Source organism: Gymnodraco acuticeps, unplaced genomic scaffold, assembly GCF_902827175.1.
Source record: "Gymnodraco acuticeps unplaced genomic scaffold, fGymAcu1.1, whole genome shotgun sequence".
NCBI classification, from domain to species: Eukaryota; Metazoa; Chordata; class Actinopteri; order Perciformes; family Bathydraconidae; genus Gymnodraco; species Gymnodraco acuticeps.
In genome coordinates this window covers 151979-173987 of record NW_022992052.1, presented here as the reverse complement: position 1 = coordinate 173987, position 22009 = coordinate 151979, and the positions used below count along the sequence as shown (strand labels likewise).

The window sequence follows — 22009 nt, the reverse complement described above, 5'->3', positions numbered from 1 at the left end:
ATTTGCTGTAAAGTGTCTCTACTGTAGGCTATTTTTATTATATGTACATCACTTTGGCTCCACCATAAATCATTTATAAATGTGCTATATAAATAAAACTTGATTTTATTTTATTTTATAATAAATTAAGCATTATTGTTAGTTAAGCATGTCAGCCTGCAGCCCCACTTCTTGTCTCTCTCTAACTCATTGCAGATGGCTGCACTAAAGTGCATTTTTGCTTTATTGGGGGGGTCTGGGGGGGTCTGAAAACCAGGCAGTATCTGGTGTGAGGGGTAGGGTTAGGGTTAGGGTAATGTTGTGAATCGAGTGGCCTGTGTTCGTCGACCATAACATACGCCTGCCCATACCATAACCCCACCACCATCATGGGCCACTCGATTCACAACATTACCCTAACCCTACCCCTCACACCAGATACTGACTGGTTTTCGGACCCCCCCAGACCCCCCAAAAAAGCAAAACTGCACGTTTCAGAGTGGCCTTTTATTGTGGCCAGCCTAAGGCACACCTGTGCAATAATCATGCTGTCTAATCAGCATCTTGATATGCCACACCTGTGAGGTGGGATGGATTATCTCGGCAAAGGAGAAGTGCTCACTATCACAGATTCTTTCAGATTTGTGAACAATATTTGAGAGAAATGGTTATTTTGTGTATATAGAAAATGTTTTAGATCTTTGAGTTCATCTCATGAAAAATGGGAGCAAAAACAAAAGTGTTGCGTTTATGTTTTTGTTCAGTGTATGTTACTAGAAAATCCAATCCTATCGGCATTACGGTTCCTTCAGAACTTGCATGTGATGGCCCTGCGCTCTGATGTATGGACAAAAACATACATTCATTCATTAATTTTCAGTACTACAGTTGCAGTTTCTTACACTGATTCAAAAGACCTGAACAACTATGGTCATGATAAAATAACTGCCGTCCACATTTGATCTTAGAACAGCACTTTTTAGTAGTATCACTGTTTTATTGTTTTATGGTTCAGTGATATAAGTCGTTCTGTTTGTTTATACCTTGTTTTTAATTATGTTCCTCCTTTGTTATTGTCATTTTCTGTCATACTCTGTAAAGCACTTTGGGCTGCGTCAAGCGTGAAAGGTGCTATATAAATAAAGTGTATTATTATTACGTTAATAAAGTTTTATTATAACACTTATTTGAATCAGAATAGCATTGTTATGTGGAGGCAGGGAGAGCAGCAGCAGAGGAGTGTGTGAGTGAGTGTGTGTCACAGTAATGATATCCGGCATTAACTGGATTAGCAGTCCTCCAGCTAATTAGCCCCCACATTCTTGGGGGGTCTGACCTTCCACTCTGTTGTGAAATGATATGGCAGAGGCTGTCACAGTGGTATTATCAACGTGACACCCTGCTGCAGTACAGGCAGAGAAACACACACCTGATGGAGGATGTTAACTGTTCACCATGGCCTTTGACCCCTAACCCATCACAGTCCCCCACACATTCTGCATTAGGCTTTAGTGCACAATTCTTATATGGGCAAAACTTGGCTTTGTGATATCAAATGATAGGATCATATCTGTAATCTCCCCTCCTCATCTTTCCTTTCCTCTACTCTCCTCACTTGTACTTTTGTTGTATATCCAGGTGGAAAAGTATCCAGATGCTCTACTTGAGTGAAAGTACTAATAACACACTGTAAAACTACTTCATTTCATGTACAATTACTGCATCGAGGATGGTACTCAAATCTAATTTATAAAATGTAAATATTTTTTTATATTTTAAATCCAAATAATACAATCTTCACATTTTAGAAGCTGGAACGGTGAATACCCTTCACAGTCCCCCTGCTATTATTTGCCCCTCTTGTTTGTTTGTTTGTTCACCATGTAAAGCGGCCTTGGGTCCCTTGAAAGGTGCTATACAAATCTATTATTATTATTATTATTCTGTGTCTTCGTGTCCTACTGACAGGGGCCGCGTCCCTCCCTACAGGCCGATCATGCAGACTGCGTGGGGCCTCACCTTGCAGAGGGGGCCTCATCTTGCGGAGGGAGCCTCAACTGAGCCGAAAATGCGGCGCACCTATGCGCTTATGCGACGCAATTAGTGTGGCGCAGCACGGTTTCGCCACTGCGAGGCTCCACTAGCAATCTGCAAAGTCACTAGTTACTAAATATGTAAAATATATGTAGTGGAGTAAAACATTTGGCTACAAAATGTAGTGGAGTATAATGTGACAATACTGAAGTAAAGTACTATTTCCTACATTTTTTATTTGAGTTTTACTGAATACAGCTTACAGTAGTTAGGGATGGCTCAGGCTTGCCTCCGACCAGCCCCTAGTTAGGCAGCTGTGATTCAGTGATGATGCATTTGTATGGGCCAACCTGGAAATTAGCATGGAAAGGGCTCCCTTGACAAAAATCTATGGGATTTTTCCATTGGATTTCAGAATATTGCAGAAAATAAACTCAGTTGCAAACACACATTGAACGATACTTCCACATTTTTTTCAGCAGAATAATCTCCACATATTAACAACACTTCTATAAAAGTGTGAATGCAATCACCAGAAGAAAAAATAAATAACGTTAGGCTATAAAGACAACACGGTTAAATGGCTTAGTCACCAACGATAAAATAAAGCCGGCTAACGCTTGGCATGATGACATTTAGTAGTCTTGTTTTGTCACTAAAATCTCTCAGCTTGTGTAGATTGGGCTTCTGAACAAAAACACGTTCAAAAAACCATTGACTTTGAGCTGCTAGAGCTAAAATGCTAACTCATCTATGGGGACTTACACACACACTCGGCCAAATTATTATGATGATATAACATTGTGCTGGCATTTATATTTGAAGTATCATTCTAAAACTTATGATCTAGTCTTTCTCAATTCGAAAGGACAATTTGTAATTTGGTTCAGGACAACATGTTTTAAACACTGCTGGCCACACTCATGGGTGGTATAGTACAAATGACTTTGACACTTACTTCACCCTGAGGTGGTTCAGTATCACAGAAAGCTGTTTCCACATGTCCACACCCCTCTCATGTGTGGGCTGTTAATGTAATAATAACATTATTCATGACCCCCCACTTGACCACCACCCCTTCCTTTCACTGAAACAATAGCTGCTAAGCCAGAGAAAATAATGGATGTTGTCAGTATACAAACAAACCTGTTAAGAATTATTTACACACTAAATAACACTGTTTATACAAACTTTTCAACAAACAACTTAAAAAGTGTTTTTTGTTACTTAAGTTAAATATAATGTTGGATGGTTTTATCTACACCAAATAATCATATTAAAAAAGTTGTTCCTAAATATTGAATGGGAAAATCTGAATTTACAAAGTCACTCCTACATAAATCTGTCAAATAAATGTAGTGGAGTAAAAAGAATAAAATTGGCGTCCAAAATGTAGTAGAGTAGAAGTATAAAGTAGTAAAAAATGAACTCTAATGGGTAGTACTTAAGTCCTTTTGAGTAAATTTACTTTTCACCACTATGTATGCAACACAAAATCTACTGTAGTGTAATAGTATTGTAATATGAACCAACAGCTGTCTTTTTCTTGTACAGAGGTTACATTACTTGTGGCTATGTGACCATATGTTCAATTCTCAGACATACCTGTGCTCAACATATGGGGCTAAGGGCACATGTGTGGGAAACTGATCTCACTTGGTTTTGGGCCTACAATACACTACTATAATAGTGTATAATCGTTTTTTTATAAAAAAAATGTTATTAACTCATAAACTCCAGAGTATGGCAGCAGACACCTTGCCTAGCCACATGAGGCGTACAGGAAGCTTCCAGACAGACAGACAGACAGACATACACGATGTAGCCTGAAGGCCTGTTGGTGCAGTTTCGCCCCCTCCCTTTTCTCGTCTGCATCTCTTCCCTAACGTCACGCCTACCGTTTGGGTTATTCGATGAGTTCTCGCGACATTTCACTCCCCAATGAAAAATTAGTCGCGATCGATTACTTATCGCGAGATCCCCTTTATTCGGATCCCACCCTATAATGATGCCGACTGCAGTGTGTGTATAATAGCAGCAAAGGCAGCTCCGGGAGTCTAAGGAGGAGCTGCTGCAAGGTCGACAACAGCATCCTGCTATTAACAACAGGAGGGGGACGGAATTTAGTCCAGAAGCCGAGCGAGTTAAAGTAGTATCGAGTTTTTTTTTTGGATTTTCAGCCGCGGAAGAAGGAGGAGGAGAGTGGCCAAAAGTTTCCCGGCTGTACCCTCATGTTCAGAGGCAGCTAACGAGCTACTAGCGCTCGCTGCTTTGCGCGTGCTCCTCCGCTCGAGAGAGGAACCGTTGACTGTTTGTCAGTTGGGTGACCGTTCAAATATTCCTCCACTAAGTTTGTGGGCCAGAGCGTGTTTTTAAAACCCCACACTGTGTTCCCGTTGTGTGTGCCATGTCAGCTCCATCCCCAACACCCCCTGCCTCAGCAGAATGTGATTTTTTAGCGCCGGACGCGGGGGGGCCGAGGCCGCTCGGTCCGACGCCCAGTCAGAGCCGTTTCCAGGTGGACATTGTGACCGAGGCAGCTGGAGCTTCGGGGGATAAGTCTCCGAGCTCCGACGCCTCAACCGCTGTCCCACCCGGCGATAAGGCCACAGACGGTTCCGGTGCTGACCCGGGTGGAGAGGAAGCAAAAGGCCGGTTTCGGGTGGTGAATTTCGCGGATCCGAGTGCGGCGGGAAGCCCGGCCTCTCCGGAACCGGCTGACGGGCTCCAAAACGGGGACACGGTGATGAGCGAGACCAGTTTGCATTCATCCACAGGGGGCCAGCATCACTATCACTATGACACCCACACCAACACCTACTACCTGAGGACTTTTGGGCACAATACCATCGATGCCGTGCCCAACATCGATTTTTACCGGCAGACAGCAGCGCCTCTTGGGGAGAAGCTGATCAGACCCACCCTGTCAGAGCTTCACGATGAACTGGACAAGGTAAGCCCCTCCATATGTCTGGGAGAAACCTTAGGCATGTTGCTGCTCATAGTAAATCGTTTGTATCGTTAATTAGGCAACGTTATAGAAAGGAATGCACACCATGACTGCAGGAATACGATCAATTCAAAATGCACACATCCTCAATTCAGCTAAAAGTAGCTACTATACATACACGTTGTCATGAGCATCCAGGCCATGTGCTGTGCATAGATATTGGCACATGTGCAGATAACAACATCATGTGCTTTTCTTTGGCTCCTTCTGGGTCACAGAGAAGACTGCTTTGTTTTCTGTAGCCTTCACAGATTTAAAGTGTTAAGACAGAAGGTGTGACTGAAAATGACAGGACCTTTGGTGGTGCTGCTATCTTATGTCTATGGTCTAGCTCTGTCCTTTTAACTTATAAAACGAACTTCTAAAAGCCACACACCAGTTTGAGTCAGGCGATACTCTTGTGAATGTCTCTCCTGTTGTTGTGTGTTGTGAAAACTTCAGGGTTTGTTGATCTGTCTTTTCTCTTTTGGAATGTTCTGTTTAATTCACAAGTGGATTATTGCGGTCCAAATCTGATAGTCCTTGCTCAAAGGGCTCTGTGTAGGCAAAACTATTTCTGCAGTGTCTTTTCAAAACAAGAAAATGTCTCTTTAAAACTCTTGCTACAAAGTTTGGAGTATTGTATAATGTCGGACCACAACTAGGCTACAAAAGGCCCACAACAAAATAATAGTATATTGATGTTATGACTCATCTTCCACCAAAGATTCTCAAAATGACTAATCATTGTCAATACATCTTGGTAAGGCCTATAACCTATATCACAAAAGCACCTGTTGTCTTCTTATGTGTCTTTTGGTCAAGTGTCTGGATCTCAGTTTGGCATCAATGAGCTCCAATCATATCTCATCATACCAGTATACCTTATACACACATGTATTTCTAAACATTTGGACTACCTTTGTTGCAAATGTATTATCTTTTCAATTTACACACGGCATCTATTGCACGTCTGTCCGTCCTGGGAGAGGGATCCCTCCTCTGTTGCTCTCCCTGAGGTTTCTCCCATGTTCCCTTTAAACTGTGGGTTTTCTCCGGAAGTTTTTCCTTGTACGATGTGAGGGTCTAAGGACAGAGGGTCTAAGGACAGAGGGTCTGAGGACAGAGGGTCTGAGGACAGAGGGTCTGAGGACAGAGGGTCTAAGGACAGAGGGTCTGAGGACAGAGGGTCTGAGGACAGAGGGTCTAAGGATAGAGGGTCTAAGGACAGAGGGTCTAAGGACAGAGGGTCTAAGGATAGAGGGTCTAAGGACAGAGGGTCTAAGGACAGAGGGTCTAAGGACAGAGGGTCTAAGGACAGAGGGTCTAAGGACAGAGGGTCTAAGGACAGAGGGTGTCATATTGTCATACTGATATTTTGTACAAACTGTAAAGTCCACTGAGACAAATGTAACATTCATGATATTGGGCTATAAATAAACATTGATTGATACCAGTGATTTACAACAAGTGGTTTCTACAGTAGTACAGTGAATTAGAGCATGTTTATCTGAGCGTGAGTCACCGGTAATAGTCAAGGTTACATTTTGATAAACCTCAAAGTACTTTTTTGCGGCAGTAGCTAAAACCTCATAGCCCTGATGAATTGTTGCTGCTTACTCAATAGAGAGCTATTCTAAAGCTTGTTCTGTAAACACAGAGGCTATGAATAGAAGACATTCATGAATTAATGCAGTGTGTAAGCTGTGGCAAACTTCACATTCCCAAGAGCCTTTTCCTAATTAAGAATACAGTTCTTTGATGACAACACAGATCGAGAATATCTTCTTCAGCTGAGAGTACACTGGACTATCCCCTAAGAAAGGAAGAAATGCAACAACATTTAAATAGGCACACCATTTTTTTTAAATGAATTTACATCTTAAGAAGGTGTGTTTGGGTTTTGCACAGGAATCCTTAGAACCCTTGAATGGTACAGCATTGACTTTGACATTCATTTAGCACGTGTTTAACAGAACACACCTCTGTTATGGAGTGCATGCAGTGGGATTCTCCAAACACTGGTTGTCTTCCAATCTTTCCTTGACCTTGTATGACATTATATATCAAGGTCAAGCAAAAGTGGTTACGAAAGATATGCCTTTTTTTGGTATAATGCATCTTTTTAGTTCTGAATAAAGGGTATCAAAGGTATTGTTTGTTAGAGAAACCAAGCTATCATAGTGCCACTTATACTTTTGAAGGAATTGAAAACATGCCCCGTCCTTGTTGCGTGTGTATTTAAACGCGATTGAGGATGAGTCGCTCAATGATCAGTGAGTTATCTCTGCATGTTCCTGTTTATACTCGATGTGCTTGAGGTGCAGAATAACATTTGATATTGCCAAAGTCCTGTGCTGGGTAACTTCCTTTTGGTAAATCTTCATGCCACCACTACGATGGCTGTAACACTTGACATGAACTGAATAACTTAGGACTCAAAGTGGTCATACACTGAAATGGAGCTCTGTTAGTTGTATATCAAGTGCTTCTTGCTTCTTGCAAAGGTTACAGAGGAATCTAACTGGTATTTGACCCGTTGTACCACTTTTTCGATTGAACATAACAAAGGAAGTAATAAAAGGGATAAGAACATTGCTTTTTATAAACATGTCATGGGTGCTGTTTTCTGTCCAGAGTCAAGTGTTGGCCGTGATGTTGAGGTGATTTACAAAGCGATGTCTAGCCTAACTTCCACTGGGTCCATTGTAAGGAGTGAACCTAAGACGATCGTTCATAGATCACGAGCAGAGTATGCAGCAGTTACACCCCTCTGACCTTGTCTTCAGTTTATCAAATGAAAGAGTGGAAGTATCAGGCTGATGTGAAGGCCGTCGTGTGTAATGCCTTGTTGGCATTGCTGGGTGAGATATGACTCTAATGTAATGACTAATATGGAGAGAAAATGGTTAAAACGCAGCACATTGGCTCAAGTTCTGAACTATAAACCACATACAGGGTGGATACAAGACTTTCTGCTAGTCTTTCAAATATATAATAGCTGCACAATAGGGATATTAAGTCAGTCTGAATGACTACTGCAGATTGCATAACATAGAATGTGTAGACTTGTACTCACCAATGTATGTGTGAGTGCCTAAACGCAGGCTCAAATAACATCTCGCCAGAATGTGTATAAAACAAATATTCACAGGCTCTTTTATGCATATTGCACCCTTATTTTAATGTAATTGTATTTAACCTTATGACATTCTCTGTAGTTCTTTTGTGTGAGTGCTTGTTTTTAGGAAAATTGGTTTGAAAACAGAAACAGATTCCTGGCTGTGTGATGGAACTATCCTGACTTTTAAATTCCATGGATTCGATAAACCCATGATTCCTTTTTTAAATCTCTCAAGTTTCTTATTTTCCAGAAACGCTACAGTATGAAATCATTAAAGAAAAGTTTATCCAAATGCCAATCCCATTCCAAACACAAGTAATTGCTCAGCCATAAAATATCCTGCAACTGCCCATATATTCATCACTTTCTCAATTCAATTACCTTGAAGTTATACATTTTATAACTTTTAAATACATGATTATTTTTCCTCAAACACTATTGATTAGACTCTTAGGTTCAAGGTTCACTCTGTGGTGCCATACGTTGACTTGCATACAAACCTAGACAGATATTTACTGCTCGAGGCTTACTGTTACTACTCTAACTGGAAATGGTTAGTCTGCTGATCCTATCGATACACAGGAAATGGTGCAACACCCCATGGATTATGCATGTTATTGCTGCATTGAGGGAAGTGAAATCCAGCCAGCAATAGTGTGTTTGTAGTTCCTATTCAGGGCCTGTTGTAAGGGGTTCAGTTATCAAGACGTGAACTTGATTTCGGGGTTACGCTCTGTGGATTTGTCCAGATAACTGCCTCCTGGAACAGTTTAGAATGTGAGATGTGAAGGTCAAGGACTCCCTCAGCCTCCTACCGTACATAGCTTTGATTTACTGAATGTAGTTTCCATGTGCATGATGAAGCCAATTCTAACACTTAAAGATGCAGAATGGTGGCCGTATTGCTTGGGAAGAGTTTGGACTTCTAATTCGACCTTAAAAGTTAGGTTTAGTTGAATACAGTTCAATCGGGTCAGGCTGATGGCTGCCAGTTAATTCTCTGATTTGTTGGATGGTTTTAATCCATCAAATAATCATATTTAAAAAGATTTCCCCAAGTATGGTGTCAAAATCTGAATTTATACAGTTACTATTAAGAAAATCTGTAAAATCAATGTAGTGTAGTAAAAAGAAAATGTCGTAGGAGTATAAAGTAGTATAAAAAGAAAATACTCATACCTCAAATGTGTACTTAAGTACAGTAATTGAGTAAATGTACGTGGTTACTTTTCACCACTGATGGTCAGCTGTATAGTCAAAGGAAGGAGGAATGCTTTTTCATTATCTATGAAGCAACTGATGAGCCCATATCCTGCCATCAAGTAGCTTGTGATGAAAAGCTGGTCATATTTTCTGAAGGTTGTTAAAGAGGGCTCCTATTGTTTTATGTATTGGGTCTTCATGGCAAGTAGTACAGTATCAGTAGTTGAGCCTGTTTCATCACCACACAATTACTGCGGCTGCAGATATGCAGGATCAACTGACAGACGGCAGGGTTTAATGAACTGCTGCGGTTGGCTCACATTAATAGAGAAAGCACTGTTTGGCTCAATATTTGGAAAACAGCTCTGGGACTATGACATCAGGGGGTTCGTGGTTGTTTGAAGGTCATGGTGACCCTGATGTCCCCACTATATCCTATCTAACATTGAAAGGTTTTTCCCTCATTGTGCTGCACGCCCAGATCGAAATGTGGAATGGAAATTCCACTGAACCAATTGACCGTTGCCCATGGACTTTTCACAACAATCAATGAGTCATTCAGCGTACTATGGGAGCAGTGATAGAGACTGATTTCACTGCATTTCCCCGATGACCGCTGAACACTTCAGGTTCTTCATGTAACCTGATGGGGGCACAGATGGTGAGCTCCACAAGGAGAAAGTGGGCTTTATTTGCAATGGGGAAAGTCCAAGCAGGAAGGTCTCCGTGTCCCGGTGTGTCCCTCAGCAGCGGCCACAGCAGGGCAGAGTGCTGGAGGTCTTTATCGACGAGTCAGAAGTTGATGCCAGGGCAGATTTATTCAGTCCGGACCAGCCAAGCATGAACGCGCTGTCCTTAAATATACCCCCCTCCTTTAGTGTCATTCCAGTGTAGCAGCTCTACTGTGTGTGGAAAGGCATCGTTTCAGCATGCCCTTGGTGTATGTAAATGTAAGGTGATGTTTGAATTAGCTCCATGAAAAATGTGCTCCTAAATCAAAAATGCTGCATCAACCATAAAACAACCCTCATGCCAGTTGTTGCAATTGTACTATTTTACTTTTGGCCTTCACAGTGACAATTTCAGGATAAGGATACACATGTGTCTGACATGTCATTAACTTTTGTAAATGTATTTTAGCTGGAACTAGAAAGTATTTAGCAACGTTTATTGATAACTGATTTAAACAATGAATCTAAAATTATTTAAGAACAGAGCGGCATCAGAAGGAAAACCACAGCACTCTTGGCAAAGGCAGAACTTTGCAAAGGCACTCTTACAAAGGCAATTCAAATCATGAATGAATAAACAATTGCATCTCGTCAATAAGGCCGAAGCATCTACTGACACACCGAGCACATATTGTCAGTCAATTTGGATTTGGAGCCACTCGTCTGTAGTTTTTGTGGTGTGTTTAAATGGCTCCACCACAACAACTACTTCTTTGTCTGTTTGGTGTTTCAGGGAGATTAGCAGATTGTAACCGGTCAGTGACGATCTAAATGAGCCACTTAGTTTAATACAGCCTTGTTTTGGACTGATTTTGGATTAAGGCTTTGGACTATAAACACAATGATGAGACACACACACACACACACACACGCACACACAGTATCTCCTCAGTCAGTGTTGTGACATGAATACAGGTTCAATCAGGTAATTTCTCCTGTAGGCCTACGAGTTTGAAATGAAAGGTTTAAAATGAGAAAACGAGGTGGCAGCTGCTCTGAAACCCACTGAGGTACAGCTGTTGGGTTGCTGCTCCTAACAGGAGGTGATGTGAGGCTGCACAAAGGAGCCGCTGTTAGTGTGTACACCTTTTTTTTTTTACGGACAATCCTCCCTCTCCGTGTTTCTCCCCCTGCTCCCCCTTTTCTTTGTTTGCTGCACTGATTGTACACAAACAGGAAGCAAAGGACGCCCGGGCTTCTGGTGTGGCCTTTGACAGGAGAGGGAGTCCTTTTGTGTCAGCCATGGCCGATGGCCTTACAGCTGTTGTAACACACACATACACACTGCTCATAAACCTCTGTGTGGGTAAGAGTGTGTGCTTTTTGTTTGCAGAGGACCTGGCTTCCTTCTTATCCCTACATCCAAGTGCGTCACATGGAGCCTGATTTCACAACTAGTACAACAACCCCACCCCCCTCCTGAGATTTGTGCCAGTCTGCACGCCCAGTAATTATTGGGAGAGTAAATTAGTTTCCTCCTTACCTTGGAACAAGTACTGGTACTTCTTGTTCACTGTCCACTAGGGCTGCTCGATTATGGCAAAAATCATAATCTCGATTATTTGGGTCAATAATTGATATCACGATTATTAAATACGATTATCCATTTACTTTGAAAATATCAATTTATTGGAGAAAAAAAATGTGAACAGTATTTTTTGAACAGTTGATTACCCTGAACTTTAAGTATAACTCAACTGGAAACCCCAAAAAAAAGAATAAAAAATAATCGTTTTATTTCGATTTCGTAATCGTTGCAAGCCATAATCGTAATTGCGATTTTAAAATACGATTAATTGAGCAGCCCTACTGTCCACTCACTTGTAAGTAAGTGCTTGCTGGAGTTAATGACTCCGGGTCTCAAGAGAACGCAGCGAGAACCAAAGACATTCACATATTTATAATTTACTATCGCGCCATACCATGCCACCTCGATGTAAACATCACACATCCCACACCGCTGATAACTAAAGCAGATGTGTCAGACTTGTGTTACTTAAAATAGCTATGCTGGAATTACAGTGGAACAATCCATTGCATAGTAGTTTAAGACATGTTCAGGTGAATCTGATGAGCAGCTAGGTAACTGAATGAATGCCAAAAAACTCACCGACTGAATCTTCCTCCTGCGCTCCGCCCATTGTGAAAGTACACAGCGGAGAACACCTGCCAGCCGAACTACTTCCAGACTCTATTAACATATTACTCAATTTAACAGATCTAGGTACTTCTTTACACTCCTCAACTCAACACTCCTGAATCATAACCTATGACTTTGTGTGACTCCTAAAGAAAAACGTTTACTTCTTAACCAAAGTCACACAATAACACAAACTAAAAACGTATTATGAACATGAGCGTTGGAGAAATGCAGAGCACAGTTCCCATTATTTCATCACAGCAGTGTTTTGGTGGAGATCACAGGTATCCAGTCGTATTAAGGTCCTCACACACCAAGCCGATTTTCGCCGTTGATAGATGTCGGGCCGCCGATGAGCGTCGTGTCGCCCTACTCAGATTGGTGTGTACTGCACCGTCGTGTCTTTTCGGAGGCGGTCGGCCAAAGAAATCACTCTGATTGGCTGTTCAGCTAGCGAATCAGTGCATGAGACAAACTATTAAGAAGGCAAATCTGAGATTTCATTTAACTCCAGCTCTCGACTCGGGTTCGGGAAAGCTTCTTGAGCTTCTCGCTGTAGAGTGAAAATGGAAAGCACACGCTATGTGTTGTTTGTTTAAATCACGCAGTCTTCTCTTCTTCTCTCGGTGTATCACGCAGTCTGTCTTCCGGTTGTTGCCTCTTTTGAATGACGAATACACACTACCGCCGCCTGCTGGTAAGGAGAGTTATTGCCACTCACGCATGCGCAGTTCGTACGTGCTACTTGGCCGTCGGCTGAAGTCTTTGCGGTGTGTTCCAGTGCGACTGTTGGCCAAGACGCGGAGACGTGAGGCGACGTTCCATTGGGACGTGTTCTTTGGTGTTCTTTGGTGTTCTTTGGTGTTCTTTGGTGTGTAAGGAGGAATGTAGTTTTAAATGTTATCGGTGCTTGAAACAGAGCAGTGACAACAGATCAGCTGCTGTCACATGTAATCCAATTTGCAAACACTGTGCTTGTATTGACTAAAGCAGACATGCCAGCGTTCAACAAAAATGGCCTGAGGCCAGCAGAAAGGCATGCTGGGACATTCAACTCGAGAGCTTACTGTCAACATTTGATATATATATTAGATCCATGTGAATCACTTGGGTTAGCCATCTGGCCAATGTGCTGCTGAAGGAAACACTGACATGCACTGTCAATGTTTATTAAGCGTTTCATGTTTCAGAAATGTCCACTAACTGTTGAGGCACTTTCAAATCAGCAGGAAAAAGTTGGTTACAATAATATTTTCCAATATGGAAAAACCACACGCACACTCAAACACTTTTCCTTCTCAGGGACTCGCTCTGGAATTTCGTCCCCTTCTCTGAACACAACAGTGACGACCTTCATAATGACTTTTCCTGTTGCCTGCAGTCCTCGCTCTGGCAGCACTCAGTGCAGCAGACCGACTGTCCGCTCCAAACACTCACACTCCTAACACTTCATAATGTACCATTTTCACTTAGGGCCTCAGTCACAGCATGAGCGATGAATGTTGACATCCTTTTCTCACATGATACCACCCCCCCCCATCCCCGTAGAGTGGCATAACAATCTCACTACGGCTGCTATGAATGGATATGACTCGGATCAGGGGTGCACATAACTTTTTTTGCCCTGGTTCTCAAAGGAGCACCTGGAGATGTTGCTTGGTGCTCATCCTTAAAATGAAATAAACCGTAACTTTTGAGGGGTCTTGACTTTATTTGCCAGACACACGGCACTGAACACACAGAGGTGAACACAGAACACACATGCAGAGGTGAACACAGAACACACATGCAGAGGTGAACACAGAACACACGTGCAGAGGTGAACACAAGACAACATTAGCACGAATCCTACAAGCTGTCATCACTCCCCTCCTGACTGTTCTCCTCACTGTCTTCCTCTCTGTCAGACATGGTAGCTGATGATGTAGGCCTACTTCTTCCTCTCTGGTTGAGTCTGCGATTAGCTGCTTGCATCCACAAGTCAACAGCTGGGTTTGGGTCGAAAGTCTCTGTTGTCATCTTAGACAAGTGGATGTAATCAAATAAGTATGTGAACATAACCAATAACCTACCATACCCAATAACAAATGGATGTAACTTATTTTATTTGTGTTGTTCATTCATATCTTATTTGACCTTAACATTTATATATTTATGCATTTTTTTATCTCCAGTTTTAAAGGATATGTTTGGTTACTGTCCTATAGTATACATTGGAATGATTTCAAACCTGTTTATCCCAATCATTATAAAGGAGTGCCTTGGAAATATGTGTTTACATAAATTGTGACCAAACTGTTTGAACTTAGACTAAAGTGAACTATCTAAACACTCAGAGTCCTTTACCTCACTGAGCTGTAGTTATCAGCCTCTCAGTCTGACTGGAGACGACTCTCCCTCCACATCATTGTAGAAACATCTTCTTCTTCCGTTAGAGCAGCTAGCACCAGATTCTAATAACAACAGCGCTGGTACCGGTGCACCCTCCCTCTCTCCCTCGGTCACTCGCACGTTGGCTGTGAGCTGCGGGCGCCAGATAAGCCAACATCCCCCATTTTCATCACTTACAGCGCCCATCGTACAGGGCAAATTAAAGGTGGAACCGGGGTGATAAGGGTGTTACATTTACTTAATTGTGAATATTGTTACATCAAGGACGAAAATTAGGATGAGCCCCAACGGTCAAAAATGTTTTTTTCCCTCCCAGAGCTGCCAGCGCAGCGACTCCCCAGATCTGGCGTCCTAGGCGAAAATCTATAACGCCAGCGCTACGGGCCGGCCCTGAGTTCATATGCAATATCTCTCTCTCTTTCTCTCTCTCTCTCTCTCTCTCTCCTCTCTCTCTCTCTCTCTCTCTCTCTCTCTCTCTCTCTCTCTCTCTCTCTCTCTCTCTCTCTCTCTCTCAATGTTGGTATGCAAATGTGCGTTTTTTCAAATGACCCGGCGCTCTTTTTTTGGCGGAGGTGCACCTGCGCACCAGTTATGTGCAGCCCTGACTATGATACTGCTTAAAATGACCAAGGACTATAGAATTGATGGCGGTTAGCACAACCTACTGCAACAAATGTAGAAAAGAGGAAAATATGTATTCATCAATTGTCTCAAAATGCTTGCTAGGAATCAAACTGAATTGCTGGCTCAATTTTTCAGACTTCCATTAATCAATTTTGTTAGTAAGTATTTGATTTAAATCTTGTCAATTTTGTAACTGGATTATTATTGTATTCATGCTTGTATTGAGAGAACACATAACATTTGAGAACCTTAGTTTATTTTCTTCAATAGAAAAAGCTTTGGGCAAAAAAATGTGTATTCGTCATCGTAAGGTATTTTTTGGTACCAAACCATTTGAAATGAAACCAAGCTCTCAATATATCCCACCTACAGTAAAAGGCTGTGTACATTTATAGGAGCATTCTTTCCTTTGTTGGAGTTCGTTTCCCCTTTAAACAGGAAATTAGTGCTTTCTCTTGTTCCCCTCAGTTACGGGCTGCAAAGAAAGTCACGGTTCCCAACTCTTAATGATTCACCTTGACCTGAGGACACTGAGACAATGAGAGCTGTGTCTGCATGTGCTCTTTGTTCAGAGGACGATAAAGTCAAAGATGTTTGGAGGTCAGATGGATGTAACGGCAGTCGCCTCACCCTTTGCTTATAGAATCGCCCTTTTTTCCAGGAGGGAGCTAAAATCACCTTCCTGTGAGCGTATAACCAGCATCATGGAAAACTTGCAGACGTCCTTTTATACATATATATTTACAAGCTGCCACATTGGCTTGTGTGTACACATGCGAGCCGTATGGCAGGATGTGCCCACAATACGCTCCACTTCCATTCAATTGGTTAATTAAGTCGTTCTTGGTGGCCCGCTTCTATAAACAAAGGCTTCTACAAAGCACATGTGACGGACAGTTGGAAGTTAACAGGACATGGGAGAAAATGTGGCTCTGGAATGTAACGGATGCCGGGGCTACATTGTGAGCAGCACGTGAGCCTCTGTACTGCTGCGTCTCTCACGTGTTAGGCGTCCTCCAGGGACTCTGTCCACAAGGGAAACACTAGAGCGCTTTTATTGGTGAAACAGGAAGCTGGCTAAGTGTTAATTCAACTTTACTAGCAATTCCTCCGTTGTTGATAAAGATAAGTTATTAAACGTTTTGTTCCTTTTACACGCCTTTTACCTAGATTGATCTTGACAATTTCTCCATTTCGTTAAACTCTGTATTAAAAACATCTTCTCACAGTGGAAGCCATAGAGACATGCTAGTATCCCTGTTGTAATTTACCGCGGGGAAACGTTTTGATTGTGCCATCGAAGCCAACAATTCCTATTACCGTCATTTTCGGAGAACACGGCACTCATGGCTTCAGTAACAGTTTCATTTCATTAGCCACCAGCTGCTTAAAATATTAAATACATATTGCAATAATACATTCAGCAGTTCTGTGCTTTGATATGGTCATGCCAATAAAGCGTCTTTGAATTTTGAAAGCAATAATAGGCCCATCCCTGCTTCCAATTTCTAACACTTACAAACCACAACACCTCAGTATATTCACATCACTGCCTCTCCATCTGAGTCCGTTCCCTAACCTTGCTGAGCAACAAAGCTCCTCACTGTGTGCCGGTGCCTCACTCGTCACCTCTTACACACTCATGCCAAAGTCTAATAGTAATTCGACACAATTCCAAAACAAAAATCTCTGCAGTGTCAGGCCGGCTCATTTTGGTTCCATCAACAGGCCTCAGTGGGCAGCAGGGAATCCAACGCTGGGAGAGTTTCAGCGCAGTAAAAGAATAATGAACTGAGTGGTGGGAGGTTTTTCCAAACAATGGAGAGATGTCTCAGAGCGTGGACATCTGATCGGTCCTCTCAGTCATTGATAGAGTCAGGGAGGGAGGGAGGGAGGGGGGCCTAAAGGTATCTGAGAATCCATCAGAGCCCGGTTGAAAAGATGCTGACCACTGCACTGTAAACTAATACGTAAAGTGTATCGGACACAGTGTACCAATAGACAGTGCTACTGAGATATTATTAACCCAACTGAAAGTCTAACAGACCATGCTCGCAGCGAATGCAACTCTTGTTACATTTTGACAGTCCAAATCCCAGAAATACTCCATGGAGAAAGGCTGATGTTGGAGAATCTGTAACCAGAGATATGACTGTCGAATAATAGACGTTTTAAGCTCTACACACTATATGTTGTGTTGCTGTGTCTCAAGTCTACGGGACTTCCTGAAAATGATCCAGCCATGTCGATGTCATCAGAAACCTTGAAAAAAAGTATTTTGAGGAGTATAAAAATAACACAATAACCATCATCAGAAAGGAACAGTTTTGTCATTTACCAAGGGCAAAATAATGAATCTCCCTCGCTTCAAATGTCGCTGTTAGGTAAGCAACCTTCAGCGTTTGGCTTTTCATTCAGAAGTGCTCCACTGTTACACGAGCCAACATAATCCTGGCTTCAGTGAAACTAAGTGCCAGTGATGCGTGTGTTTCCATGATGTTGAGTGCACTTCCAGCCTCACCAACACAACAGGAGCCTTATTTTTTTTTGATTAGCTATATTACGTCAGTGCTTGAACTTTATCATTATTCATTAGATTCCAAGAAATACTCAGTACTTCCTGGATATTTCTGTGTCTATAATCACACAGGAATTATAGTCTTGATCATTTTTCTTAAGCCATACTTTACTTTGCGAGCGTCTCTGTCTTGGGTTAAATTAGTTAAATCTGATTGCATCATTAGGTTTAGTAACGATGCCCGTGCGAGTCATTGTACAGTTTGCTCTGCCGTGCTAATCTCCCCATGCTTTGTCATTGGGGTGCAAACCCAGCCTTTGTGTGTATTCAGCCATGGAGATAATGTTCACTAACTCATCCTGTGCACTGTCCTCTGTGCTGCTCACACACAGTCACTGAGTGGAAGTCACAATGTCTGTTTGATACCTGCAAGGCAGAAGAATGTGAGTCTTTAAAGCTGCTGGCTTCAACCTGTTCCTCCCATACAGCAAATTAACTAAAGAACACATTGTCCTCCGGTGTGCAAGTCTCTGGTGTGGCTTTCCTTCCTTTTCCTCCGGCTTTCTGCTCCTGAAAGTGTTTCAGTGTTCCCTGGTGATTTTGTGGCTTCCACCTGTTTGCCAAGATGTTTTGGTTGCTGTAGTAATTGTCCTTAAGAAGGTTTAGGCAGCCTCTCAACAAAAAGCTAAGTTAATCCAAAGCAGATTTCTTCCAACGTCAGGACTTTTTCCACCTTTTTAAATATGTCACTGCAGCAGAGACGATGTTTTTCAGGTTTTTGCTTCCGTGTCATCAAAAGCTGTTTCCCTTTTATTGGATTCCTCTGCTTTGCCGCCTTCTCACTTGCTTATGGAACAATAAATACGTCGTTAGATATAGATCAGAGATACGAGATGATTCTTTTTCTTATTATGTAGCATTGATTTGTAAAACTCTAAGTGATTTAGAGCAGTGGTTCTCAACTGGTCAGGCCTCGGGACCCACTTTTTACTTGGTCAATACATCGCGTCCCAACATTTTTAAGCACTCAAATCTATTCAACAAAAAATCGTGCTGTAATATATACGCTTTTCAGCAAACAACATTTATTCAAGTGAAGTACAGTGCATATATCCCTTATATCCCTTCACAGAACTAAAGTATGCTTTTAAAAAAGGTTTAATGAGATGATGGAATCAAAGCTGAACTGTATAAAAAGGCACACATGCTGAAAACCCAACCCCAGCAGGGGGGTCTGGGGGGATTCTCCCCCAGGAGATTTCTAGAAATACTAACATAAACTATGCATTCTGGTACACTGAGAAGAAAATAAATAAATCTATTACTACCCGACATATTAATAATATTTTATTCCATTGTTTGTTTTCACTTTGTTCTGACATCTTGCTGCGAGAAGAGTAAAGAGGAGAGAGTCTGTGTGACTTGCTTGTGGTTGTGGGTAAGGGTAGATAGCTCCCATTGTTCTGTGACCTGTCAATCATCAGACCGGGGGTCATATTTCATTACGTGTTCATTTTTATCTGAAGTTGTACCCATGGATGTATAAAGAAGAGTTCTACCGTAAAGTTATTTTCCGTGGGGACTTCCGGCAACTATCTTGATTCTGATTGGCCAGAAGACTCGAAAAAACACTATGTGACAGAAGTTTTCAAAACCGTTTCTAGTCTCCGGTACTTCCAGTCCAACGCCGACTGCATGCACAGCGTTAGAAAATCGGGCCTTCAAAATAAAAGTTTGACTTTCCCCCAAAAAAAAAATTCTAATTTTTTTTTTCTTTTTTTTTTTTCTTCACTCACACATCCCACTCGAAACGGGTCCGCGACCCACTTTTGTGTCGCGACCCACCAGTTGAGAACCACTGATTTTAGAGGGTTTCATTAGCAGAGATTACAAAATAGTAGCTACAACAGTCTGAAGTGTTTTTAATAAGAAACACTTGGCTATTAGAAAATGGCAGCAAACGACATAAAACACACCATTCTGTTAAAGACTTGGAAACAAAGATGCACCAGAAAAACTTCAGTTACGGATATCTTTATTCTGCTTTGTTATAATGAACACAACGTCCCGGCTCCACCCACTGTGTCCCTGTAGCACATTATCCCGATGACCAACTTTTGTCAAACGCCTTCATTGCTTTTGACGAGAATGTTTACTGATCAGGAGCCTGCTGCCGAGAAGCCAGTCTTTCCACATTCCTTACTGTAAAGCTACATTTCAGAAAACAGGGATCATCAATGTGGTATTCTTTCAAAAGGACCTGAGGCAGGCAGGAGTTTTTGAAACCCTTCTTTTAAACCTTCTGCTCCCTGGTGTCCCTAATGCCCCACGAGGGCACAGGGCTTGATTCGGTGTTGCATAACCACATCAGCAGCATCACCTGACTTCACTCAGAGCTAAGGATGTGTCCCTTTGAACAGCTGCTCCAATAATCTGTGGCAGAAGCAGATGTTATTATCTTCGAATTGTAAAGCCATCCTTATGGTAGATAACAGAATATTGCAGCTCAGTTAGCTTTCCAAACTGCTCAAAAAACCAACAGCCATTTCAATATATTTCATTAAAAACACACGTAAAACAAAGCCTGAAGAAACTCGGTACTTCTTTGGTACTGACTTTACGAGTTTCAAAAACAGGCAGGTAGAAAAATCTGATTTACAACCTTTTTACCTCGTTCTTTAAGTCCCAGTGTTTGGACAGCTGGTTCCCACTTGAATCATTCAATTTGCCATATTTCATATCGGGTTATAAGAACATTCTAGTTTTCTTGGCTAATCCTAAAATCATTGGTAGGTTGTGGTATGCTTTCAGTACCAACCTTGGAGCAGCATTTCCTGTTTTTATCTTGTGTGTTTTCATCGGTGTTTGTTGAATACCGGAAGATTTTTTTTAAAATGTCATTCCATCAGTATGATTGAATCTATTGGAACATTGCTGGATGATTCTGTTACTTCATTTTAAGAGGGTCACTCTAAAGTCTTTAGACTAATGCTGGATTTCTAGCAAAGAACTAATGGGTTGGACAATAATGTACCCTCTTTGTTCTGGTACCCCAACACCAGTGCAAGCATGTATTTGGTAGAAGGGGGGTTTTACACAGTGGTGCACCATCAGTGTCTGATTTACTAAAAACAACTTGGGTTGCTACATTCCACATTTTAAGAATCCATCATTAAGTTCATGGAAAACCCATTTATTAATTAATTCTAGCTGCATTGACCTGCGTCTCTTTGATTTGATGCACAGTCAATTAAGAGAGAGACATTGATCCTTTTTCACTTAATTTCCAGTTTATTTTAGCTTTATTTATTGAGAAAATGCCAATTATTTATGTATGTTTTAGCTGTATAAGAATTTCTAACATTCAACATCAAAACTGACATTCTGATCACACTGAACAAACATTGTTAACGAGATTGCGTTAGTTGCAACTTTTAACCGTTTACAGCAGTTGGGAGTTCAAATATAACATTTTGTTAAGTTGCATAATTTGGTTTTTATAGTATTACTCCAAAGTACTCCTCGGGCTGCACATACCCCATTTATAAGGCTCTTATGGCATATTGGCTGTTCGGCTTCATCCCGTGTGTCGTGTGGACTTGCTTTAGTTTGGACTGATCCCAGCACAGCTGTTGCCAAGAGTTTAATGTTTCCCTTACGGTTGTCTGTGTGCGATGCCAACAGAATAAAGCTTTTGTGTTGAGTTAGTCAGGAGTGAACCTCGGGGCTGGGCGACATCGTACATCCTCCTATTGTCTTGCCGTCTCCCATTACTCCAGGGATGGGCACAATGCAGGACGTACCACATGTACAATATATTCCCTGAATTAGCACAAGTACCCAATTAGCACAACAGATACACACGCTCCATTGAATTCCCAGTGTATCCCCTGTTTAGAATGACTTCTGAAGTTCTCTCGTAACAAGTGCTGAAAAAACTTCTGAATTTTAACTTCCTCGGCTTTTCCAAGGAACCATATTTTATTTATAGTTGGCATTCTTTCGTACTTCACGGTCATACTTTGCCTCATCAAAGTGACTAGCTTTGTGTTTGTTTCAGGTAGAGTTTCAGTGTTCCGGTAACTCGGCATTGACTGATTACGATTTAGCTTCTTCAATTCCAGTTTCTTACAATTCTTTATTCTCATGATAATGACAGAGCTAGCATTGTCACGAAACCAAAACTTTAAGTCAGATGCCAACACCTGCACACAACTCAACAACTGAAAACATGGCACGGTAAAAACATAAAACAACAGGAAAAGTGATGAGTTAT

The 22009-nt window shown here is 41.7% G+C and overlaps 1 protein-coding gene across 2 annotated transcripts in view; it reads left to right on the top strand.

Moving 5' to 3' along the window:
- The first annotated feature begins 4029 nt into the window (after nt 1-4029).
- slc12a2 (solute carrier family 12 member 2) overlaps nt 4030-22009 on the top strand; it is a 91307-nt gene continuing 73327 nt past the window's right edge. Inside the window, exon 1 of one of the 2 annotated variants that reach the window (XM_034202019.1) lies at nt 4030-4966. In XM_034202019.1, coding sequence (XP_034057910.1) covers nt 4421-4966 — 546 coding nt within the window. In that variant the 5' untranslated portion in view covers nt 4030-4420. The remainder of the gene's footprint in view (nt 4967-22009) is intronic. The other variant, XR_004567639.1, reaches the window with a different exon arrangement.